Source organism: Telmatherina bonti (genome assembly GCF_933228915.1).
Source record: "Telmatherina bonti genome assembly, chromosome: 18".
Taxonomy (NCBI): Eukaryota; Metazoa; Chordata; class Actinopteri; order Atheriniformes; family Telmatherinidae; genus Telmatherina; species Telmatherina bonti.
Genome location: NC_136616.1, coordinates 9,828,863 through 9,856,213, shown reverse-complemented (window position 1 = coordinate 9,856,213; position 27,351 = coordinate 9,828,863). Strand labels below are relative to the sequence as shown.

Genomic DNA, 27,351 nt, shown 5'->3' with positions numbered 1-27,351 from the left:
CTCATGTTAGCTCCCGCAGACGGATGTGGGCGCTAATAAGCAGCTAAAAAGACTTTACTTGAATGCTTTACTTTAATTACACTCTGACTTCTGCTGTTGTAAAGCATCATGTTTCTCTTGTATGCAGCTGATTTTGTGACAGTGCTGGTTCTATCTTTTTTTATACCTAGAAAAAACAGATGTTTTTGTATCTGCATAGATGTATAAAAAAATAAACACTTTATTTATGTGGGTCTAAATGCAGGAAGACGTCTGTCTATTGAAGCAAAATCTGTTTTAATCTGATTCCTCACAAATTGATTATTCTGTCTACATGACTAGTGTTCAGGGAAACAAGTTCATTGATAATTGAAGCAGACAGAACCAGATGGATGAACTAAGTTCAAACATCTGTTCAGTCTCAGATGTCCAATCACAAGACAGATACATAATCACCTGAAATAGGATCAGTAGTTGTAGACAAACCAATATACGAAGTACGGAATAAAACTTTGTTAAATCTAAAGTTAAATGACACAAATCAGTCAGAAATAGAGGGTTATACATTTTAAATAGTTGTATTTTCTAAACTGAGCCTTTAAAAGTTGGGTTTCACTTCATGCCAACAAGCAGTGGTGGTCAACCATCTTTCTGATGGACCAGAAAATCTGGTAAAAGTTTGGGTTTCTGGTTGTTCTACAAAATCAGATCCTAAAACTGAGAGATGTTTTAGGGGTCCTAAAGGGATCGTAGAAATGAGATCAATCTAAGCGAAAGATGTAGAGAAAATGTCTTGTGAACATTTTATTAGGATCAGATGGAGCTGAGTCAGATCATGTCAGAATTATAATGATTAAATAGTTAAAGGTTTGGAAATCACTTTCCTTCAGTGGGTTAGGATGCTTCTCTGTCAGCTCATTTTAACCTAAGATAATATGTTAACTTCATCCACTAAGACGTCCAAGCAATCTTTCTGATGTAGAAGACATACACTGGATTTCCTTAAAAAAACTAGACCATGAAAGAGAGAAACAACTGGTCACCTTCGTTACAATACACAACACAACGAAAACACCAAAACTTCCCGAAGCAGAGAAAGTCATGGAAGTCCTGATTGCCAACTGCTTCCACTGTCCACCTTCCGGGATGTGGACTTACAAGACTTTCCATCATGTCATCTTTGTGATCATTTAGAAGCTGGTCTGAAACAGCAGAGAACGTTGTGGGATCTATGATGCCACATAGATCAACTTTGTAAGGTTTCTAGAGCTGAACTCAAAACTAAACTGAGGAAATACTCACATCTTCAAGAACATCATCAGATATTTTGGTTTGGTTGACCACCAGACCTCTTGTTTACTTGCACTGGTCATACAACTGAAACTCAACCATCTGGATCTGAATGCATTAAAAAAAACAACTTATAAATTGAACTTAAAAATTTAACTTAGTTCAGAAAAAACAGTAAAATAAGAAAAACTGCATGAGTGTCCAAGTTTAACTGCATATCAAACAAAGAGCCCTGAGACGGCCGGATGTGTGAAGCTGAATAAAACTGAATAAAATGGTGACTTTTCCTTTGTTGTTTATGTTTATTTAGCTAGTATCTGTTACAGTTTGAAGTGTTAGCATTCTCTCTCAGACTAACTGAGCCTTTTACTTACAGCCTAAAAAGTCAATTTTTTTGCAGCATTAAAATGAAATTATTAAATTAGTAACATATATACAATAATTTTTTACAAAGATTTGAAATGAAAACAGTCAGGTGTGATCAGGTATCTGAGCATGTCCGAAACTTTTCCTCTGAATGTAGACTGACTGTAGCTCTGATAAAGTGCCTTTAGAGTTGTGCAGATTTAGAAACCCAACTCAGACTAATATTAAGATGTTCAGTATTTACAGAAAAAAACTAAAACGTCTGAAATTCTGTCAAGGTACAAAAAGGGTTTAGCAAAAGAAGAGTGTTTGCATGTTTGAACTATTTTAGGTTACATCAATCCTACCAATATAAGAGTTTTTTCTAAGCTCATAATTCTAATGAAAGAATTCTGGTAAACAGGAAAGACACCCCTGTAATCATTTAATCACAGAAACTAAGCAGTGATGAATCGATTCTGTCTCTGGACCACAGGATTCACATGCAGGAACCATCATGCAACTTTCGCCTCACCTAACGACTGACCAGCTGCTGATCTGCTGGACAGAGCAGACCTCATCATTCAGCAGATAAAAGAATTAGGGGATTACAGGATGTGTCGATGACCTTTAACCTTCCTAACATTTATGGGTTTGTGCGTTAATAAAATCTACTGCATTCTCTGAAGTTTTGTTTGCTTGGTTTCTATCTCCTCAGAAAAGAGGGTTGTGTTTTTCTTAGTCTTCATCATTAACACCATTCTCTGCAACTACACCACATCCGACTCCACCACACATTGCTCAGTGTACTCCTTCACCAGCTCAACTTTCAGGATGTTTTGGCAGAATTCAGCCATGGGTGTCCATAGGGGGGGGTCCAGGAATATCTGGCACATCACGTGACCCTTCAGGGTGGCAGTGTGGCGCTGCAGGTGGCAGACGAATTGATGTTGAGCCAAAATCAGGTCTTTACCGAAGATATCGATGTTCAGGTAATACCTGGATGGAAAATTACACCAGTTAGCTGAGAAGCAAAGAGCCTGCAAACATAATGAATGTCTGTTTAAAGCTGAGGAGGGAATTATTAATGGTTGGAAAGGTTGTAGAAAGTCTGTTTCACACAGGGGGATTTTTTTCATCTATTGTTCTGTGTTTAATATTTTCTGGATTTCTGCCTTTCCCATTTTAAACTTTATACTGAGAGGGAAAGCAGAGTTTCTTTCCTCTGTTGTTACCACAGGGAAAAGATCAACAGATTCCTTTCCATATATCATATCAAACATCCGTTTACCTGATGTTCACTGATCAGATTGCATTTGTGCATGGATAGATGGATGCATTTTCTCAGCCATGTTTGCCTTCCGAGTTACTTCTTCACTAATTTGTGTTTTGATCCTAACATGCTATTTATATGCAAGGTATGCACTGCAAGGGGGGGTCTCTGAACAAGATTACCTAACCCCACTAGGTGTTTATTCTGAAGTAGCACTTCTCCTGTCTCTAGTACTGTGGACAACTGGCTGTCTTTAATAACTGAGCTAAATAAAGTGTCATCGTCTCACGTATATAGTCGTGTTGTCTAGTCCAGGCTTATTGGTCTACAAAAAAAAAAGCCAGTAGGAATTAGCAAAGATGTCCTAGGAGGGAGTAAAGTAGTCAGAGGAATTACAAAAGTAACACTGGGAAACAGTCACAAAGTCCAAGGAATTGGTGTGTATATCCTGGCAATTAGAAATATTATCCCAGTAATTAGTCAAGTAGTCCTAAAACAATCCTCTCAGGAACTATTAAACATATCTCAGAAATTTGAAAAGAAGTCCTAGGAATTGGTAGCATACAATTCAGGATCACAGGGAAGCTGGAGCCTATCCCAGCTATTTAAATGTATCCTAGGAATGCAGTTAAGTAGTAAAATGTTACTATATAACTTAACTAAATCTTCATTAAAGAACCTTCATAATTAATTTAAAACAAAGTCATAGGAGAACACAGTAGATGAGCCTAAAATGGTAATAGTAAACCATGATTTATCATTTTGAGAGTTAGCTCCAAGATAGTTTGTCCCACAGTGATGAATAAGGCATCTTTTAATGAGAAGAATCTCTCCTTTCATTTGGGGCCTCGTTTGTGCCATTTGCTTGAAGTTGAGAAATTAGCAGAATTTCTAAAGTTGACAGTGCAGTTTTTATGTTTTTGCTACAGTCCCATAACTGCTTGGGGTTTGAATTGTGCTTGGTTTGGATGCCAGTGCTTGGTAGAATGCTTTTTTGCTTAATTTTGATAAGTTATATGTTAGAATATCTGCTTCTAGTGTGTACAAAGATGTTCTGTACCTCATGTTGACCATTGTAGGTTAACAGTGGTGGAAAGCTGTGTCATTTCGGTATTAATTTAAATGGGAAGGATTACCTCCCGTGGGCTCACCATCTGCGGGAGGAGCCGTAGGGGTCGGGTGCAATGTGAGCTGGGCGGCAGCAAGAGGCAGGGACCCTGGCGGTCCGATCCCCGGCTGCAGAAGCTGGCTCTAGGGATGTGGAACGTCACCTCTCTGGTGGGGAAGGAGCCTGAGCTTGTGCGCGAGGTTGAGCGGTTCCGACTAGATATGGTTGGACTCACCTCGACGCATGGCTTGGGCTCTGGAACCAGTCGCCCTCGAGAGGGGCTGGACTTTCTTCAACTCTGGAGTTGCTCATGGTGAGAGGCGTCAAGCAGGTGTGGGCATTCTCATCAGCCCCCAGCTTGGTTTACCCTGGTGGATGAAAGGGTAGTTTCCCTCCGCTTCCGGGTGGGGGGACGGGTCCTGACTGTTGTCTGTGCTTATGCACCGAACAGCAGTTCAGAGTACCCACCCTTTCTGGAGTCCTTGGAGGGAGTGCTGGAGGGTGCTCCTTCTGGGGACTCCATTGTTCTGCTGGGGGACTTCAATGCTCACGTGGGCAATGAGAGTGAGACCTGGAGGGGAGTGATTGGGAGGCATAAACTCGGGCATGGGAGGAGTTCGGCGAAGAAAGACTTCCGGATGGCTTCGAGACGATTCTGGTCCACCATCCAGCGGCTCAGGAGGGGGAAGCAGTGCTTCATCAACACTGTGTACAGTGGAGGTGGGGAGCTACTGACCTCAACTCGGGACATTGTGGGTCGGTGGAAGGAATACTTCAAAGACCTCTTCAATCCTCCCAACACGTCTTCCGATGAGGAAGCAGAGCTGGTGGACTCAGGGGTGGACTCTCCTATCTCTGGGGCTGATGTCGCTAAGGTGGTCAAAAAGCTCCTTGGCGGCAAGGCCCCGGGGGTGGATGAGATCTGCCCGGAGTTCCTTAAGGCTCTGGATGCTGTGGGGCTGTCCTGGCTGACACACCTCTCCAGCATCGTGTGGACATCGGGGGCAGTACCGCTGGATTGGCAGACTGGGGTGGTGGTCCCACTTTTTAAGAAGGGTGTGTTCCAGTTACAGTGGAATCACACTCCTCAGCCTCCCTGGGAAGGTCTATTCAGGGGTCCTGGAGAGGAGGGTCTGCCGGATAGCCGAATCCCGGATTGAGGAGGAGCAGTGTGGTTTTCGTCCTGGTCGCAGAACAGTGGACCAACTCTATACCCTCTTTGGGGTCCTGGAGGGGGAATGGGAGTTTGCCCAACCAGTCTACATGTGCTTTGTGGACCTGGAGAAGGCATTCAACCGTGTCCCCTGGGGGCTCCTGTGGGGGATACTCCGGGAGTATGGGGTACCGGACCCCTTTGTGCGAGCTGTCCGGTCCCTGTACGACAGGTGTCAGAGCTTGGTCCGCATTGCCGGTAGTAAGTCGGATTCGTTTCCGGTGAGGGTTGGACTCCACCAAGGCTGCCCTTTATTACCAATTCTGTTCATAACTTATATGGACAGAATTTCTAGGCGAAGCCGAGGTGTTAAGGGGATCCGACTTGGTGGCCTCAGGATTGGGTCCCTGCTTTTTGCAGATGACGTGGTCCTGTTGGCTTCATCTGGTTGTGATCTCCAGCTCTTGCTTGAGCGACTGGGATGAGAATCAGCACCTCCAAATCTGAGACCATTGTTCTCAGCCGGAATAGGGTGGTTTGCCCTCTCCGGGTCGGGAGTGAGGTCCTGCCTCAAGTGGAGGAGTTTAAATATCTTGGGGTTTTGTTCACGAGTGAGGGAAGGATGGAGCGTGAGATCGACAGACGGAGCGGTGCGGCGTCTGCAGTAATGCGGACTCTGTGCCAGTCTGTCGTGGTGAAGAAAGAGCTGAGCCAGAAGGCGAAGCTCTCGATTTACCAGTCGATCTACATTCCTACCCTCACCTATGGTCATGAGCTGTGGGTCCTGACCGAAAGAAGGAGAGCTTGTATACAGGCGGCTGAAATGAGTTTCCTCCGCAGGGTGGCTGGGCTCTCCCTTAGAGATAGGATGAGGAGCTCGGTCATCCGGGAGGGGCTCAGAGTAGAGCCGCTGCTCCTGCGCATTGAGAGGAACCAGTTGAGGTGGCTCGGGCATCTGGTCAGGATGCCTCCTGGACCTCCCTGGTGAGGTGTTCCAGGCACGTTCCTCTGGGAGGAGACCCCGGGGAAGATCCAGGACACGCTGGAGGGATTATATCTCTCGGCTGGCCTGGGAACGCCTCGGGATCCCCCCCGCAGAGTTGGCAAATGTGGCTGGGGAGAGGGAAGTCTGGGCTTCCCTGCTTAGGCTGCTGCCCCCGCGACCCGACCCCGGATAAGCGGCATGAAGATGAAGATGAAGGATTATTTCTATAATAGACCAGTTCACCTCCTATTGATTAAATCAATTAACTCAACTTTATTTTCTGTATAAAGCCATTTAAAACAGTGGTTCTCAAACTTTGTCTGTAGGGCCCCTTTTTATCGACGACAATAAAGTCAAGCAGTTTATTTCACTAGATAAAATTGTATCAGTGTCAGAAATATTACCCTTATTCTTTTTCGACTGCTGTAGTGTGAAAGATTTTAAATCTCTCTGTAAACTACATCAGATTAGCCGAGTTTTAAATGAGACAACTCTGCCCCCCCGCCCGCGCCCTCACCGTTTAAGAACCACTGTTTTAAAACAACCATTTGTCTTTTGCTTGGCTTCATAATGAAAACAAAAATCAGTACCAGTCTTCACCGATGGGCACCCTGAAGGGGAAGGTACAGAGACTGGCCACCGAGGGACTGGACACATCATCCACCATCCAGTCGATGTCTTTCTTTAGCAGAATGGCAAAGTTACTGGCCAATAGCTTGAATGGCTGCCAGTCTTGTATGACGGTGGCATTAGGAAGGACCCCCTGCATTAGATCAGTGGTCAGATACAGCTGGGTAATGGCTGAATCATCAAGACGCACTGGTGAGGTATTGGAGGACAGAGAGGAATGGATGTCTCCACCCAAACTGAACTCATTCAGTCGTAATTTCAGGTCCTCTGCTCTAAAGCGAACCAGCAGGATACCCTAAGGGACAAAAATTCACGATGAACACTGTTAAAGAAGATTTACTGAAATACAAACTAAAAACAGCAAAGCAGACACAGAGTCTAAGTTTGGAGAGCATGTCTTGGAGTTTCTACCTGCTTGGTTATGATGCGATACTTCTGGAAGTCCTTGGGTCCCATCTGGTCATCACGAGTCAGCCGGCTCACCTTCACCTCAGGGTACTTGGATTTGACCAGCTCAGAGCAGAAGCGCAGCAGAACTCCGGCCACACCCTTTCCCCTTTCTTGGGGGGCCACACGAAGCCCCTCCACTAGCATGGTCTCCCCATCATCGATCACACATACTGACTCGAGAGCAATCTGTCAAATATTATGGAGTTCAATCATTATGATTCAAACAGGATAGGACCAGAAACCTGAACATGGAATAAAACCAATGAAATAATCAAAATAACTTTAAACAAAGAATGATTTCACTGTCTGTATTCCTGTCAGTACATTATTAACCTTACTGTAAATGGAAAACACAGAGTTGAATAACCACTACTGTTAATCACTGGTGGCAAATACAAGATGGCGTCGGATGAGGACACAGCAACTTTACTCTGTCTCATGATGGAGTAGACACATGTAGGAGTCATCATGAGAATCAACTCGTGAAACAACACATTCAAGCCATCACACTGAACCCTCAAGAAGTTGTGTTTCGCTCTTCAGGTCTTCAGGGAAAAGAGAGGCCGCTACCGTGAAAACCACAAACTCTTGCATGTCAGTAACAGATGACTGAATTCAGTTTATATCTAAATTGTTAAGTTCTTATTCACCCTTATTTCTATTCCCAATGAAACACAGATTGGAGGTAGTGGTGTTGGTGGATGTTACTTCCTGTACAGTCCACTGCACACACTATGCTAACTTTTTACACTCAAACAACCAGAATATTACAATACACAAACATAAACATGACACATTCAGCAAAGTGCAAAACTAGGGTAATAAACATATGGATATAATTTGGCTTTCCTGTGACCTTTTGCAGTCTTTGCACACCTTTTACTGTGAATATAGAGAAGTGTATGTAATTAACCCTTTAAACTCCTGGTCTAACATTTGGTAGAGGTCATTTTGAGTGACTTTCTTTAAAATATACCTGCCAGAGCCATCTTCACTAATTGGTTTGGGTATGTAAAACCCAAACTAAGTGTTTGCTATAACACTACACTACTGTCTCAAATTTAAACCATTTCATTGTTGTCAATATTAATAACTTATTCATTTTAACACTGCAACCATTTTCTAAAAAACATGTATTCTGTTTATTTTTGTCCAAAACTAATGGAAAAAACACATTTGATCCCCTTGTTTGAGTGTGCCTAAGTCAGATACACCACGGTAAGGTGAATGTGGTGACCAAGCCAGATGGTTTTCAGCGTTCATGTATAAAAGAACGTGAATAATGTCAGACGTACTGGAGGGCTATTGGCATCTCCCTTTGTTCAGACAGCTCAAATTTCTGCGTTTATAACTACAAGTGGATTGTTATCTTTCAGTGTCATGTCTTTTGGGTTGCTTAATGTTCCAGCAATGTTCCAGAGACTGATCAGTAGATGTTGGGTGACCTGGAAGGGTATGCAGTTTACTTAGATGATGCTTATTCAGACACCTGGATTATGCACTTGGGGCGTATTCATGCTCTCTTTCACTGCTTGGCTGAGGCCAAACTCATTGTTAAACTTGCCAAGTGCAAGTCTGTGTGAGCAATCGGGACCTATTTGGGCTATGTGGATGGTCACGCTGTCATTCACCAGTGCAGTGGTGGACAATCCCCATCCCACAACCAAAAAGGGGGTCCTGGGTTTGGTTAAATAGTAAAGGAGTTTTTTTACCATAATTTTTCTAAAGTGGTATTTTCCACTCAGATTTGCAGGAGGAGAAAGGTTCGTAAAATTCGGGGCTCCTTGCCACTCCTCCTCATATTCCAGCTGATGCAGCCTTGTGCTCCCCTTTTCTTCCATTTTCTCTCCCATTCTGGTTTACGTTGGACACTTTATTTTATTGATAAATTATTTATTTACCTATATTGGTAAAAAAAATATTTACCTATATTGGTCAGGGAGTTTGCAGGTCCAGATACTATTGATAAATAAACTACATTGATTGAAGGTAAATGAGTTGTAACAACTTCAGGACTTGTTGATAAAGTCACTCTAGATGTTTTTATGTCTGTAGATAATTTTAGGAAATGTTTCTGCCATCTTCAGACAAATGCTTTTTCATAGTTCCATGTTGTTGGTTCAACTTACCACTTTTCCTTGTTTGCGGGCCAATATAACTATACGATTGGTGTCCTGCAGCCAGCTGGTGTATCTGGTTGGAAGGTAGTCCAGGCCTCCATAGATGTCCTGGCTCATAGACATGATTTCATCAAAGTCCTCCTCAGTGGCCACAGCAAATTGGAGGCCAGCTTGGGCTAGAGCCTCTGGGAGCTGGGGCATTGCCTGGCTGGTATCAATCTTCATCTTGAAATAACTGAAGAGATAAAAAGTTAACAGATTGTTAAGAAATGTTTTTGAAAACAGATTAGGATTACGTTCCCAACCTGGTCAAACATGTCAAGAAAAAAGACTGGTTCCAATGTAAAGCAAAGTAATGAAAATTGTCAACCTCCAGAGCATGATATTGAACTCTGGAATTATTAGGACCAGTAGATCAAGAGAATAATGTTCATAGTAAAAAGGAAGACAAGTTAAAAGGGTAACCATTGCTAAACCAACACATGACTGCCCCTCAAGATCTAAGTTAATATGAGGACTGATGCTGTCTGGCTAAAGGTCTGTCTGAAGAAACAATTGGAGAAACTGAACAAGTCTGAAGATCCAGATGGTTCCAGTCCCAGGGTTCTTAAACTTGCTCAGAACAACTATGTCAGATTCTTCAGCATCTTTTCAACAACAGGCTATTTCAGAAAATAGTTTCTATATTCTGGAAAACATCCTGCCTTGTTCCAGTGCCTAAAAAATCCCAACAATCTGAACCACAAGACTACGCGTCATGAGAGTCCCTGAGAGACTGTTAATAAGCAATAAGCAAGTGAACACCTTGCACTGGAGCACCACAAGGAACTGTACTTTCACCATTTCTGTTCTCACTGTACACCTCAGACTTCCAATCCAAGTCTGAGTTGTGTCATCTGCAGAAGTACTCTGATTACTCTGCATTTATGTGGCTCAGGTGATAGAGCTGCTCGTCTTTTAACCTGATGGTCAGTGGTTTGAACCCTGCTCCCCTACACTACTGCAGCCCCAAGGATTGTTCTTTGAGGGCCAGTCCCAAGCATCTGGCATAATTGAAATCTGGCCAATTCACCCGAGCGATGATTTGCTGAGTTGTGTGGCGCATCAGTGATAGACAAGAAGCTGATAACAGAGAACTGGTCCGTCAGCTTGTGAGCTGGTGTGGAAATAATTACCCTATCTTGAATACCCACAAAACAAAACTGATCAATGTTGACTTTGGGAAGAACAAAAGTAACTAAAACACTGTCTACATCCTGACAAGACAGGTGCATGTGGTGAAGAAATACAAATACCTCAAAGTTCAATTAGACAACAGACTGGACTGGAAATGCAACACAGAGGCCATCAAAAAGAAATGGCAGCTCAAAAAAGCTGGTTCCATGCTCTGGAGCTGCTGGAGCTGACTGTACAGGAAAAAATGTTACACAAGCTGCTGAAAATGGTGGAAGATTCCTGAAGTTGTCCACACAACACACTGAAAAAAACAGTAGTGTGTTCAGAAATACTTCTTCAACATCAGTGTAAGACACAAAAATGCCACTAGTCATTGCTCTCCAGAACAACATATGATTTTCTTATTATTATTAATTGTTCTTGTTTAATTTAAAAACAAACAAGCAAACAAAAAAAAAAGAAAAAAAAAACTAATGAACATTGAAAATTGCCCCTGTGGTAAAGTATTTTTCAATTTATTCATTTCATTTTCTTATTTAATTATGACGTAAATCAATGTTCACAATGAAGTACAAAGCAAATAAAACATTTGTGAAAAAGAGAACATAAGATACATCACAAAATCTTAACAAAAGGAGATTTTAAAGAAACATTCTACAACAGAACACCATAAGGTCACGAAAACATACATTGATATCCATCTTTTAAACATTTTTTACATCACAGTGAGGTTTGAAAGCTGGAGCAGAAACTACACACATTTTCAAAGACTCAAAATGTTCAGAGTGTTTAGACAAAGGTTTGACAGAATAGTGGGTGTCCTGCTTGAAGTACTAAGTAAGCGCAGATGTGGCCTTTACGATAAAGATGAACAATGTAGACTTAAAGCTTAGTCACATCTTCCAGGTTTGGAGGAAACAGAGTCAGTCTAATCAGAGTGACGAAGACTGATGAACAGAATAAGTTGATGAAGAGGCTATGTAAAAAGAAAAACAAGTAGAGTAACAGATATCATAGTTTCTGGAATCATAATTGAGAACTGTTTCTACCTGTGTCTATCTCAACAGGTTTCAACTTGTTTCTATCTGCATCTATTTACTTTCATCTAAATCTGTTTATATCTACTTGAATCTATCTGCCTCTGTTTGCTTCCACCTGAATCAATTTCTAACTACCTGAACACCATACATGACTCTCTCCTCCTCGACCTTGATGCAATGCAAGCAGCTAAGATGACAGTCTTAGCTGGTCACCAGGTGTTTGTGGGGAGAGAGCCAGTGCATGCCTGTGTCGTTGAAGAAGCTGGTGGAGATAACTCTGTGGTACATGTACTCTAGGAGGCACCTTATCTTGCCTTCTGAAAGTGCCTTTAGGGGCAAGGTTGATAAACCAAAACCTGGTCTTCCAGCTGTCCTAGGAACCATTAAACATAACTGAAACAGTCTCATCAGGAAGTTGTCATCTTCATGGCAACACTTACTGGGTGCCAGTGAGACTTTTTAATCTCTCAAGCACCAAAACATCTCTGCCCTGTGGAGCCATTGTGGTTGAGACCTTCCCTGATAATCCCACCATCATGCATTCCTCTGAAAACAATGAGCAAAAAAGCATGATGGGCATGGAAAGCAGCAACATAGCAGCAACAAAGGTTGGACTGGTAACAAGAAATGTAGACTTACCAGAGTACCGACAAGCCCTATACACACAAGGGAGTGAAACTTTTAATGAATAACAGCACATGAGGCTAAATGAGCTGCTTTAAAAGTAAGTTTCTCTTTGCAGCCAGTGATACACACCTGGCGCATCTCTCTGCCATTGTTCACAAGATTGACAATGAGATTGTAGATTGTACACCAGCCAGTCTGATGGACACCTCTGGAGTTCCAAGAGAAGGATTAACAGCACCTTGAAGAAATGCTGGAATCAGGAGTAGTTCTACCTTCATCCCCTGGGTGGGAGTCACCAGTCATTCTTATTCATAAAAAGGAGGGTCGTGTGATATGGTATGTTGGACCATTACACTGAATGATGCACGTCCACAGCCCAAAACAGATAATTGCCTTGACATCTTGGGAGAGTCCACCTTCAAGCTCCAGTGCTGATAGTGGCAGATTGCTGTAGGCCCTGAAGATCATGGTAAGACAGCATTCATCACCCACTAATGGTCCAATGCAGGCACAATGCCCTTCAATGAGACTTCTTGATTTAGCCTCTGGAATGCACCTGGTACACTCCACAGAGCCAGGAACTGGCCCTTTGAGGTTTCCAATGGAATACACTTCTCATTTATTTGGATAATCATCCTGGGAAGAAGGATTGAGGAGAATTTGCAGCACCTTGCTCAGATTTTTAACATCTTCACAGTTATGGACTGAAGCTGAAACCCAAGAAATGTCAGCTGTTGAAGAACAAGGTCCTCTTTCTTGGACATGTGGTCAGTGGAGAGGGGACGATCCCAAATCCAGAACTGATAAGAGATGTGCAGGAGTGGCAGCCCCCTACTAATAAACAAATGCAGACCTTCCTGGGACTATGCAATTACTTTTGCTGCTTTGTAACAGTATTTGCAGAGGTTGCCACTCCTCTTAACAGCCTCCTCAGGAAAAAAAATGAATTCTGTTGACACAAACCACGACAGGCAGCAACAGGAAAAGAGCAGGTATGACTTTGAAATTGGACACTGCTCAGGTCAAAGACATGCAAATGCAGATGCACTGTCAAGATGAGCTTTTGAAACCCAGAAAAACTCCGACCACTACCAAGCATTAAAGCAAATAAAAGATCTCACATGTCAAGGGCTTTTTAAAGTATCAAAAACTAAATGAGAAATGGACCAGCTTTGAAGATGTAGACAATGTAGTGTCACTGGTCATGAGGCAGATATCTGTGCAGGAAGGTAAGAACAATGCTAAGCGACCCCATCAAATGGAACCTGATCATTTCAGTCCCACAACAAATCGGTTGCAACCTCTGAGACCACAGCAATTGGTGGCAGCCCAAAAACTGGACCCAGTGCTTTCCATCTTACATGGCTGGAAAGAACACGGAAATCTTCCAAGAAAAGAGTGAGTTGGCATGGAAAGTCCAGCAGTGAGGAAGTACTGGTTCTGTCAGCCACAAATAGAACTTCATCATGGGGTTTTATATTACCACTGGGAAAGTGTTGACAGCTGCAGCCCTTCTTTGGTGCTGATGGTTCCTGCTTTCCTGCAAGAAAAGGTCATACAAGTGTAGCAGGACACAGTAGTTTGTCTTATTAGTGGCTTTTGGCTTTCCCTCCCGGAAGTCAATCGCTGCAGGGGTACAACCCTACAAAGGTAAACTAGGTATGCAGACTGCATCTATTGCTGACTGGCAGCTGGGCTACATCAGTCCTTGAGATCACCTCAGGTTGGTGGCAGGTAGACTCTGCAGCAGTTAACGTCCTAATTACACCCCACCTCTCCAGTACTGCTTATTGCTGTTTCATTTTAGAGATCAGCACTGGGTTTCCTGTATGAAGCTTGCGGTTTAGCGCTCATGGTCTACTGGATGCTGCGGCAGGCGTTTGCTGTTAGCATCAAGCGCTATCAGGTTCCAGTCTTATGACCAGACTACAGAAGCTGGGCTGCACTAGGTTACTGAGTTGATGCCAATATACGCTCTTCAACAGCTCTGGGTAGTATCAGGCTTACTTGGATCTCCCTCTTCTAATCAAGCTACAGAAGCTAGGGTGGATGTACTGTCCTGAAAAAGCTGCTCTGGAAGCTGCTGCTGCTCTGCTGTCACATTTTACCTGTCTTATCGGCTGCTCAGTTTGCAGCTTTTGCTTTGCCATGTTCCTGCTCGCGCTTTTGATTATCCCTCTTCTCTGGGGGGACACTGACATGGGTGCTGGACTCACCATAAGCTGGTGCAAGACTGAATTTGTTTAGCCGCCAATGATAATTGGGTATGTGTGGAGACGAAGAACATTTTGGGATTTTACTTATTATTATTATTATAATTTTTAATTTATAATTTTCTTCTGTTGTTTAGTGTTAGGTTTTGTTCATTTTTAACTCATTTCTGCTTCCCTTCAGGTGCTGAGGCGGTGGTGGTAGATTGGTGTACTGGTGGTGGTATCTCCCTGCCTTCCATGTGGTTTTTGTCTGAATTGGATATTATTTCTTTCTTCATGTGTGGTGTTCCTGAGGTCCCTTTTCTAGTTTTTTTACATGCCCAGCACCATAGGTCTCAGCCCTGATTTAATATGCTCCCCTTTTTTAGAAGCTAAATTTAGCTGGCTTTAAAATAGTTTAGTAAAATTCCTCTTTGTTTATCAGAAACTGTTGTCTCTGCCTCCATTGCAACCAAACCTGAGTGCCTGGTGGTTGGTGTAACCACCATGCATTTGTGCCTGGGCACAATACCCAGGGTGGTGTTGTCTGGTTACATGTGTATGTATATCTAATCTTTACCACATTTTGGTGGGGAAAAGGCTTAATGTCTATGGGATGAACATCTGCCCCTACTAACAGTAGCATGTCACAGTGCCCAAAATTCTAGTACTTGCTTTTCACCCAATATGTGACTGTTGCAGTCTCCGAGCCTGAGATAGTTAGTTGCTTCTATGTAGCTGTGTTTCTATTACATTTTTTCACAAAATAAAAGGGGATATTTGTAAGTTTCAACAAACTTTAATTACAATCTGCGGGTGTTTCCATTGAACAGTGTTCAGCACATTAGCCTCAAGTCTTGTAAAATCTTGTTCCCCTCACAAGATTTTACGAAAATTGTGGCTTATGCAAGGTAGTCACAAAGAAGAGACTTGGTCTCCTTAAAAAGGGATTGCAATGTAGAGTTGGTACCTGCAATGTTTAGGTTTTCATGTTACTTTTTTGGTTGTATTGTTACTTTGGCAGTTGTATTGACATAGTACAAGAGAACATCTGTTTGTTACTGCAGCTTTATCTGGTAAGCAGAACTTTGTAAGCTGTTTTTTCCTGGGGGAATGTTTTTGCTGTTGAAGTTGTCCTGCAGTGAGCAAGTGTTGCCATCCTCAGTAAAGGAAGATGTGTATTCCTTGCCCAGAGTGGTCTTTACGCCACATACAGGCATCTAAATATCTCATGTTAGCCAAAGCTAACCATAGATATAAACACAAAAATAAATATTACAGCTCTAACAACACTCTGTTTACATGAATCTAACACTGGGCTTAAATGTGCTGGATTACCTCTGGTGGCATGTAAGATGCATGTCCAGGTATTGCTTATCTGTTGGTGTTTATCTTTTACTGTCAAATTTATAACAAATGAACCCTAAAAGAAAAGATTTGAAGTATTTTAAAGATTTGATAAACATTATTATATAAGCTCTTTATGTGATCTGTGAAAATGACTAAACTGTGGAAATATGTTATTGTTTTTGCTCCAGTTAGCTATACTACAGTACAATTTATCAACCTCTTTTTCTGTCCAATATACTTGGTCAGTTTAAAGAATAATAGTTGATTATCAGAGAAAGGCTCCACTTTTTTAAAATAATCTATCAGTGGGCCATGTGAGCTGTCAAGGCATTTACAGAAAAAACACTGTCTGCTCCCACCAGACAAACACATTTATACGCTGCAGACACTGGTATTTTCCCATCATGCTTTGAGATTAACTGTCAGGGTTAGCCAGTCCTGCCAGTGGGAGTGATTTGCTTTTGTTTTTGTCTTTCAGTCATTGATTCATTGTTCGTTTCATTCTCCCATGCTTTTGCTTGCTTCCTGTCTTTGGCTGTCAGAGTACTCCAGACAAAATGGAATTTGGCAGGTTTGCAAAGAATGCCAATCTTCTATCAACTATACAACTGAGAGCTAAAGCTCAGTGAGGTTTGTGCTGTCATTTAACAATATCTGTGTGAGACTAAGCTGTCTGGGTGTCGAAAAAAAACAGTGGAAGTTAAATCCTGCACCATCATCATTTCTGAGCTGGTAGTGATTACATTTTTTATGGTAGCATGAAACTCCACCAGCTTCTGAGATGTTATCAGGACAACATAACAATAACTTAAATATTCTGCTTTGCTCTGATGGCAGAAATCAGGAGAAACAAAGACTGTCAGGAAAAAGTAACCTAAGAATAATGTTCACTCCATATGCTTACTTTCTTTCTGGTCTACATGTTTTTACATCACTACAGATGATAAAGAATAACTGATAAAAAAAAAAAAAAAAGAATACCCTGATAGCTATTATACTATTAGTAAAGCCTTTGCCATTTCAACTAAGAAAACTGAAAATAAAAAGTAATTAAAAGTTTGGTGGATTTTCTTGCTGTAACAATAACGTTGTAAAGTCTTTCTTTTAAGAAGACCCTTATTTGGAAGGAAAATATTTTTATTTGCAAGATATTTAGGTTGTGACCCTGAAATAATCCACCAGATACTCATTTACTGACTATTTCTGATCATTTTAGATTTAATAACTTAAAGAATAAACCTTTTTCATAACAAGAAGCTGATTTTAACATAGCATATTGTCTCCATTATTGTTCATAAATGTGTTAACGTAACACCATTACTGTTGTCAGTAATTAATATAGCAGTTCATTACTCTTTAAGTGAAGTAAGTCAGTTGAAGTTGGCTAATTTTTGTCCAGCAGCTGTTGCCTTCTACCTTTTTATAGCAGTGATGAAGCACAATATGGGCAGTGCTGCCAAATCCACTTATTAGGATTTTTTTCTGTGAAGTTGAAGGTTTTTGTGCCTGTTTCCCAAAGTGTAGTTACCAGCATATTTTAAGTTCCAGTTGTCGGACCTGGAATTCTGAGAAACTTTTGCAGGGAATGACAAAATTTTGAGCTAGGAACTCAAGTTTTACAGGACCCCAAGTTTCCAGATTTAAAGATGGCTGTGCCCAGTACTTGTAGTCCATTGTTGTATTTATTTAAATTCTGTCTTTAGTCTAAACAATAGTGAGTTATTTTCATAACCAACTAAATTGTTCCGGCAGCTTGTTCAAAAGAAAATTACTTCAAAATGTTAGTTTTTTTTTATTCATAATTATCTAAATTGGCTGGCATTCAAATGATGTGCATTTTTTCAATGACTTTGTTACTTTCTTTTTTTTTCAGATTTGTAGATGCTCACAACTTGGCTGTTTTAAAGGTGTCCATTTTTTACAACTTAGTACGACTGGAATGGCAATGACGTCGCCGACTTTAGGCCACTCGGAATGCCAAAATTCATCATAAATCCCTCCTCCGCTCCTTCTGTGAAGCGTTTTGATTCCCTCACAGCTGTCCACAATGAAGTAAAATAAACGGGCTAACGGGAAACATGAATACAACAGTCCTTTTTTTTCAGGAACTAAACCCCACAGGCCCTGCGATAGACTGGCGACCTGTCCAGGGTGTACCCCACCTCTCACCCAAAGACTGCTGGGACTGGCCTCAGCTCCCCCACAACCCTTAATCGAACTAAGCTGCTTGGATAATGAATGAATGACTAAACCCCACCTCAGCTCCGTTTCCTTGGTTACTGCAGCTGTCCGAGCTGGGACGCCCATACCAACACACATGTGCAACTTCAATTAGGACACGGACAGAGTTACAATGCTCCTAAGTAACTAAGGAAATATGTGAATACAAATATAATAAAATCTATCTATCTGTCTATCTATCTATCTATCTATCTATCTAGATTGCTCAACATAATTTTTTAACAAGCTGAATGTTGCCTTTTAAATTTTTGAACAGCTGTTAATTATTTATTTATTTATTTGTTCTGCTGGCCTGACTTTAAAGAAAATAATGTTGAAAAATTAATTTGGGTTTGATTTGTATTGTATTTTATAGAGTTACTTTTTGAATGAAGTAACTAGTAACTGTAACTACTATCGACTATTAAATAGAATAGAACTTGTTACTTTTTTCAGTAACTAGCACAACACTGGTTGTCCCCATGTCTGTAGGGATAAGTAATTCTTCATCATGTCTGGAGCATGCTGTAATTTTGTCTTGCACATATAAACACACACCTTACATCATCATACTGAGAACTTGTCTATGAAGCACCTGAATAGTCCAAAACTCATGGGAACACACCATGTTCTTCAGCAGATTATCCTGTTGTGATGAGCACATCCACAGCAAAATCATTCATGTCTTCAGGGCTGATTCTTGGTTCCTTGCTTCCTGTCTGTGGGCTCCATGTTGATGCAATCATTAAAGCATATCACTCAGCTGTACGAGAGCAACCTCCATTATTCCCACGCTGTCCTGTACATGAAACAAACCATTGAGACACAGGAACCAGAAAATGATTAGTTGGTAAATCTGTCAAAAATCAGTCTTAATAAATCTTCTGTCACTGTTTCTGTAATAAAACTAATCATAAAATAACCAGTACATAAATTGTACCTGTCCACTGAAAATGAAAATCTTTCCCTGTATAATACACAACATATCAATTCCAACACATTTAAGAATCAAAACCAAAATGCATTAAAAAAAAAGACAGACCCTAAACGTCCTGAGTTCACATTAGCAGCAATAATTTGCAAGTATTTTAAGTGTAAAACACAAAAATAATTTCCTCTGAGCAGACAGAGGACAGCTGTGAGTATCTAGGCATCGTGTCAGCTCAACATCTAGTCACGATGGTAGACTTTTCCAACAAAAATGAAAAATTAAAATCTTCTAAACTTACGTACTAAACTTAAGTACTGAATTTACATAACAACACATTAGGGTAAAAAAAAATCTGAATCAGAGAATATTCCCTCCATACATACTCTTAATGTTTATGCTGTTCATTTGTTGGTGTTCTGTTAGATAATCATTTCCAGCATATCTGTGGCTCACAGTTTACCTGGTCACCCATTAATGTTTTAAACTGTTTAAAGTTATTTTACTTCTAAACTGTCAAAAGTTATTTACTTCAAAAGTCAAGATTCATTAAACTTCCATGGTAATAATCACTGCTCTGACTGCTATTAGAAGTTTCATAGACAAAATGCATAAAAAAAAAGACAGACCCTAAACGTCCTGAGTTCACATTAGCAGCAATAATTTGCAAATATTTTAAGTGTAAGTATTTTAAGTTGGACTAATGGCAGCATGGGGCAGGATTCCCAAAAGGTTGAAAATGGGATTCCCCACAAGCTAAAGACTAGATCATAGTGGACGGGTTTCCCACCAGGTTGAAGATTAAATTCCTGCACTGTTAAACCCCAAACTAGTAATTAGTTACTTAAACATGTCTTTTATGAGTTGGGGGAGCAAATATTTTTAAAAAGAGCTGAACTGTGTCCAAACATGCAGCTCAAGCGATCACACGACGTGCATACTCAGTTCCTAACACCTGCAGCACGAGTAAGAAATGCAACCCCGTCGCACATCAATATTTCCTTTGGATGTTATTGAAAGGTAAGCCTGTTTGTAAGGGAAATGCTTGTTTTAGCGGTTACTTTTCACTTTCCTTTGTGAACGCATCCTGTCGAAACCGTGTGTGAGTATTGCTGGCTTTGAGTCTGTAACTGCTCGGTGACCTGTGGGGTCCCACAATGCTCAGTTTTAGGGCCCCTTAAGTTTTCGTTATATCAGCTACCTTTAGGGTCTATTCTGCGACAGCATGGTGTCTCTTTTCATCTATATGCTGATGAAAGCCAGATATATCTACCCCTGAAAAAGAAGTATGTCTTTTCCCTCACACTGCTACTTTCATGCCTCCATGACATCAAGCCATGGATGGCCTTGTGCTTTTTTTATTTTAATGAGGAAAAAACTGAGGCTGTATTGTTTTTTTTATTGTTTTAACTGCTCCACACTTTGAGACAGTAATCCATGCTTTCATCACTTCCTGGCTGGATTACTGTAACACACTTTATCTGGGGGTCATCCAGTTGTCTCTCTCACGTCTCCAACTTGTCCAAAATGTTGCTGCTGGTCTTTTGTTTGGAGTATGTAAGGGAGAACCCATTACCCCTATTTTAGCATTACTTCATTCACCTCCCATACATTTTAGAGTTAATTGTAAGGTTATTTTATTTGTTTAATAAGTCCTTACATAGTCTGGCCCCTCTGTACCTCTCTGAGCCACTTACCCCTTACTCGCCAGCCCGATGCCTCAGATCAGCTGATCAGCTTCTTCTAGAGGTACCGAGGTCTTAGGTGGAAGCTCAGAGGTGACACAGCATTTGCGGTTGCTGCTCTCAAACTATGGAATTCTTTGCAGGTTAGAGAAGCCACATCACTTAAAATTTTTAAAACCTGCCCAAAGACCCATTTTAATGTCCTGACATTTTATCCAGTATGAGACTGCTTCTTATTTTAGCTTATCTATTGTTTTTACTGTTTTAATGTTTTGATGTTAACACAACTCAACTTTGTTTATAGAGCACTTTGAGTGAATATTGATAACGTGTTGCCAGTGTTTGATGTCCAAATTCACTTAATTTGAACTTCAGGTGTTGACAAAGCTACCTACGCCTAGTTTCACATGTTTGAATTTAAGTACTAGCATTTCTATATGAGCTCACTACTCTCACTTGTGCTCTTTTCACGGTTTATATAGAAGTTTGTAGAGGTATGATGAAGATGAAGAGCTGAGATGTCTTAAAATTTGGTCAGAGAGTGGGAAACCCTTTCCAACATACCCCCCTCTTTACAGTGTGCAGCATTAGCATAAAATGTAGTTTTTTTTTCTTTCAGTAGTTCAGTGCAGTGGCAAATTGTTTGGATAACGACCTGCAGATGCCAGAGAGTATGTTACAAACAAACGGTGACTTGATTTTGTTATATGACTGCCTAAACTAAAACTCCATATCCATATCCTCTAAGTTATCAGACACAATTAAAATAAATTCTGTTGATTAAATATAGAAACAAATTTAAGTTATTGACATTTATTGTATTACTTTTGTATAGCTTCAGGTGCCAAATACTAAAATTTGTAATGTCAACCTCATTCAACTACAAACTAAAACAGATTCATGCTGTCATTATTGATCAAGCTTTGTAAAAAAAAAAAAAAATCTACTTGAGAAGTGTAAGAGCAAATAAAATTCAGGTGCACCAAAACAATGCCAAAATAATTGTTTTAGTACACAACTGGTCTCAGAATCATGACAGACTCAGACTGCAAATCTGTAAAGGTTTAGCTTAGAATTTTTAATCTGCCATTACACCTCTATCAGACTGGATTGTGACATTTCAATTACAAATCTAACTGTCCAGTCAGAATTTAGAATTTTTTTTTTTTGTCTTCAGCACTGGTGTAGGTTCTTAAAAGGAGTTAGCTGTCCATTGGCAGTTCTCAAGAACCACCATTTTGTAGATTTTAGATGTTTCCTTGCTTCATCACACCTTATTCTAAAGAAATGGATTTGACAACCTTTCAAGTTCTGCACAATGACACACCCAATTCTAACTAATTGGTCAAATTAGGTGAAAATCCAAATTCTGCAGGATAGTTGCCCCAAAGGCCTGGTTACCACCCCTGACAGAGAACCCAACTTGAACATAGTTGAAATTTTAGAGAATTTTTATGTATTCAAAACCTTTAACTGCTAATTATATCTAAGGACTTTTTATGAGAAAGTTGGTCCATACTCATGTTATCTGAAACTGTTTTAAGATATTTTTTTTCTAAACATCAAATATGTAAGAGAGATGTCATTTGTGCCCTCATTGTTTTCTTTAAACGTCAATTGAAATTTACTATTCATCACACTTGAATCTACTTAGAAAATAAGCTAATTTCAAATTTGTTCTAAAATATTTGATAATTTCATTTTAAAAAAAAACTATGTAAAATGTTTTGGAAAAAAGAAAAAATCTAAAAGATCGTATAAGATCTTATTTGATTAAAGATTATCGAATGGAGTCCAAAGTTTCAAGTACATTTTAGAATGGTGGTTACCTGGATTATTTTGCACTGTGATCTTGACCTTAAGCTTTCATTTCTCTATAAGATTTGGATGCAGTGCAGGGAATGCAACTACTCACAAGTCAAGAAGCACTTATAAAGCACTACTGACTTCATCATTACATGACATCATTACATTGGACAATTCTGGCAATTTCCATGCCTAGACACAGAGTGTGTTTGCACTTTCAAAAGTGCACTGAAATCCCACCTTTCAAGAGGCCATAAAAACTGCTAACCCTGAAGTTCAAGCCACATTGTGTTGTAATTTATGTGACTTTATAGATCTTTGTTGGCCAACCCAAAAGTTCAACCTCAACTGGCTCTCGATGCAGAGGAGCCAGTTGAGGTGGCTCGGGCACTACTCTCACGGATAACCAAGCTCCTCACCCTATCTCTAAGGGAGAGTCCGGCCACCCTGCAGAGGAAACTCATTTCAGCAGCCTGTATACAAGATCTCATTCTTTCAGCCACAACCCACAGCTCATGACCATAGGTGAGGGTAGGAACGTAGGTCGACTGGTAAATGGAGAACTTTGCCTTCTGGCTCAGCTTCTTCTTCACCATGACAGACTGGCACAGAGTCTGCATTATTGCTCCATCCTTCCCCCACCCATGAACAAGACACTGAGATATATAAACACCTCTTGCGGCAGGACCTGACTCCTGACCAGGAGAGGGCACCGCATTAGGTTTGAGGACCATGGTCTCAGATTTGGAGTGCTGATCCCCATCCCGGCCACTTCACACTCGGCTGCAAATTGCGAAAGCGAGAACTGGAAATTACGACCAGATGAAGCCAACAGGACCACATCATCCGCAAAAAGCAGAGACCCAATCCTGAGGCCACAAAACCGGATCCCCTCAACACCTCGGCTGCGCCCAGAAATTCTCTCCACAAAATTTATAAACAGGATAAGTGATAAAGGGCAACTTTGGCAGAATCCAACACCCCTGGAAATGAATTCAACTTACTTACAGCAATGCGGACCAAGCTCTAACACCTGTTGTACAGGTACCGGACATCTCGTACAAGGTGGTCCGGTATCCCATATTCCCAGAGTACCCTCCACATGAGTCCTTGGGGGAAACAGTTGAATACCTTCTCCAAGTCCACAAACCACATGTAGACTGGTCGGGCCAACTCCATTCCCCCTCCAGGACCCCAAAGAGGGTATAGAGCTGGTACACTGCTCCTCCTTAATCCAAGATTCAACTGTACGACAGACCCTCCTCTCCACTGGGGAGGCTGAGGAGTTTAATTCCCCAGTAGTTGGAGCACACCCTCCGGTCCCCCTTTGTAAGAAGGAAGGTGTGCTCCTGAGGCACTGGCCCCGATGTCCACGTTATGCCAGGACAGCCCCACAGGAACCAGAGCCTTAAAGAAATCTGGGCAGATCTCGTCTATTGTGGGGGGCCTGCCACCAAGGAGCTTTTTTACCACCTCAACGAGCTCAGCCCCAGAGATAGGATAGTCCACCCCTGTGTCCCCCAGCTCTGCTTCCTCATCGGAAGAGGTGTTGGTAGGATTGAGGAGGTCTTCGAAGTATCCCTTCCACTGACCCACAACGTCCTGAGGTGAGGCCAGCAGCTCATGATCTCCACTGTACACAGTGTTGATGTAGCACTGCTTCCCCCTCCTCAGTCGCCAGATGGTGGACGAGAATTGTTTCGAAGCCGTCCGGAAGTCATTCTCCGAGGCCTTGCCAAATTCCTCTCATGCCCGAGATTTTGCCTTGGCGACAGCCGAAGCCGCGTAGCCTGTCTGTACCTGTCAGCTGTCTCCAGAATCCCACCGGCCCAGAAGGCCCAATAGAACTCCTTCTTCAGCTTAATGGCATCCCTCACTGCTGGTGTCCACTGAGTTCTGGGATTACCGCCACAACAGGCACTTACGACCTTACAGCCACAGCTCCGGCTGATCACCAGGTGGCAATCAGCTGACACCTCCCTCTTCACTCGAGTGTCCAAGGCATGTGGCCACAGGTCCAACGATGCGATTACAAAATTGCTTAGCTCACATTACACCAAACCCCTACAGCTCCTTCTGCAGATGGTGAGCCCCCAGGAGGTGGGGTCCATGTAATCCTTTTGGGCCCGATCGACAGGCCTTTGTCCAGCCACCAGATGCTCACTCTCGTGCACCACCCCCAGGCCTGGCTCCTGATGGGGCAAGGGAAAATTTCTGCCACTGTTATCATAGGGGTCTTTGAGCTACACTTAGTCTGGTCTCTCCCCGAGACACCTGTTTGCAATGGGTGACCCTACCAGGGGCATACAGCCCTCGACAACATAGCTGTTAGGATCTTCAGGACACACAAACCCTCCACCACGATAAGGTGGCAGCTCAGGGAGGTTTTTTTTATTATTTAATTTTCCCAAAGAGTACAGCTCAGGCTTCTGGTTTCACAGGAAAAGGAGTAGGTGTGCAGCTTGCACACACCCAACCTGTTTTTTTGGCTCCCAAGGCCCTCACCAAAACCGCTTTCATTTGTAGAAGCTCCAAGAAACTTTTTGGTAGGTCAAAGTCTGGAAAACAGCTAAAGGACTCTCACGCAGTTGCCTGTGTGTTCTGATCTCTAAGTGAATCCCAGATTTGGATGCTAACGCTGAGGTCAGCGATAGTCTCAGCCATAGTGAGGCACCTCCCTTGAGGTGTAAATGGCTGCATTCATGGCTGGCCGAGATGGAGGGTCACAGCCGGTGACAAAATGTCTGCATCATCGGCCTTCCTAAATCAATCAAAGCACATCGCAGCCCTGTCACTAAACCCAGTCCGGGCTTGTGGCAGCACGGTAATAATCCGTTTCCACCGCTTTCAAGTCACAGAACTGGTCATCAGGAAAGCCTGCAAGCATGGCAGCATGGAAAATGCCGGCCTTAAAATCCGTATTTATGAGGACTACTTTAAGGGGGTCCTGGCTGATCTCTACAAGCTGTCCATCTCTATCCATCCCTTCTCTTCCATGCAAGGCTGTGCATCAAGCTCCTGTGTGGCGGGACAAAGTGGGTCCCCTGTGTAGCCCACACTGCCAACTTTCTCAGGAGCACAGAGGATAACCCATCTTCTCCGCAGCGATTGGACACATAGCAATGATCCTCTGCCTCTGTCCTCAGACCCGCGGCCCGATTTGGTCATGTGAGTAATTCAAACTGCTCACCCCCTCACCCCTTCCCTCCTAGCGACATAGTGTAGATCGTAAGTCTCGCCTCTGGTGTACTTTAAAAAGCTGTTGCTCATTTGTTCATTACTTAATGGGCTTGTTATAAATGCCTCTTATTCTATTTTACTCTACTAGCTGTTACCATAACTTTAGCTTAATATGTCTATATTAGGCCAGCAGTGCCGGAAGAGAATAGGTGATATGGTAGTCACCGTATAGCCCACTTGATAGCAACACTTTAGCAAACTTTTTTCATAATGTAGATATGCCCTTGCTGACAGCGGACCAAAGAAACAAATTGGAAGACCCTATCACCCAGAGGGAGATATTAAAATGAATATCCTCCATGAAAACAGGCAAAGCCCCTGGTCCTGATGCGTTGTCACCAGAGTTTTATAAAAGAAAAAAAAATTTTTTAAAAACTGTTATCAGATTTATCACCCTTTCTTTGTTTGGTGTTCGCTGACTCTTTTTACTCTGGTACCCTCTAACCCACATTGAACCAAGTATGCATCTCTCCGCTGTTAAAGAAAGATAAAGACCCTTTGGAGTGCTACTCATACTGGCCCAACTCTTTACTTAACACAGACGTTAAAATCCTAGCAAAAGTTTTGGCCACCCAATTAGAGGACATCCTCCCTGTCATCATTTCACCTTACCAAACTGGTTTCATAAAGGCCCAACATTCCTTTCACAACATCTTGAGACTATGTAACATCATTTACTCCATTGAGAAAGATCAATAGGAATGCCTTCTTTCTGTCAATGCTGAAAAGGCATTCAATAGTTGAGTGGGACTTTCTCTTTCAAGCTGTCTCCAGTTTTGGTTTTGGGCCCCCATTTTCATCACAGATCAAAGTCCTTTATCAGTCTCCCTATACGTTGGTCTTGACAAACAGCCTCTACTCATAGCCATTTGACCTACACAGAGGAACATGACAGGGATGCCTTCTCGGTCTGCTTCTCTTTGCCATTGCCATAGAGCCACAGGCCAAAGCCATTCATAGTAACATTGGGATCGAGGGTTTCCTAAGGGGAGGCAGAAAACATAAGGTCTCTTTATATGCACACAACCTTCTCCTTTATATTACTGACCCTAACAGTTCTCTTCCTGAAATTCTCTCTCTCCTTGAAGATTTTGGCCATATATCAGTTATAGGATCAACCTGGGCAAAAGCGAACTATTTCCAGTTAGCAAAGGTGTACACGTGGCAGCTGGCATGGTATCCCCATTTCAAGTGGTGGTTGAACGATTTACCTATCTTATCATATGGGCACCTTCTTAAGTAAAACTGGTAATCTTATTTCCTTGGGTCTGTATATTGATGATCTGGAAGTCTGTAATCCACTCAAGACTTCCAAAAAGACACACAAGATTACAGCAGTATACTTGGTTTTCTTAAATTTACCTTCTAAGTTCCACTCCAGTCTTCTCTCAATACAGCTTGCATTTATTGGTAAAAGTAGTGATGTTAAGAAATTTGGGTCTGAAATGTTTTTTGAACCATGAATTAAAGAATTACAAATCTTACAGCAGTAATCTCTAAATTTGTCTAAATAATTTAATCCAATTTGGTTGGTACTGGTACTGTGTTTTGTGTGTGTGTGCTGATAATCTTGCAGCACATGCTTTAGCTGGCTTCCAAAAAAAAGTTTTCAAGTTCAAAATCTTTGCAGATTTTGTTTAGCAAGCACAGTTGACATTCAAACCAAAAGTCATTTTCAGTTAAGAAATATTGAGCAGCATAAACTATAGTGTAAAAGAGTTAAAAGAGACAGTTTGTTAAAGTTTATTTGGTGT

General features: G+C 41.7%; 1 protein-coding gene across 1 annotated transcript; it reads right to left on the bottom strand.

The window, feature by feature from the left end:
• Positions 1-2,384: 2,384 nt before the first annotated feature.
• On the bottom strand, positions 2,385-9,558 carry nat16 (N-acetyltransferase 16; the record flags this gene model as incomplete). Its single annotated transcript, XM_079257970.1, has 4 exons — positions 2,385-2,613; positions 6,724-7,058; positions 7,175-7,399; positions 9,343-9,558. The coding sequence occupies 4 exons, from the start codon at positions 9,556-9,558 to the stop codon at positions 2,385-2,387; spliced, it is 1,005 nt and encodes a 334-aa protein (XP_079114096.1).
• Between the last annotated feature and the right edge of the window lie 17,793 nt (positions 9,559-27,351).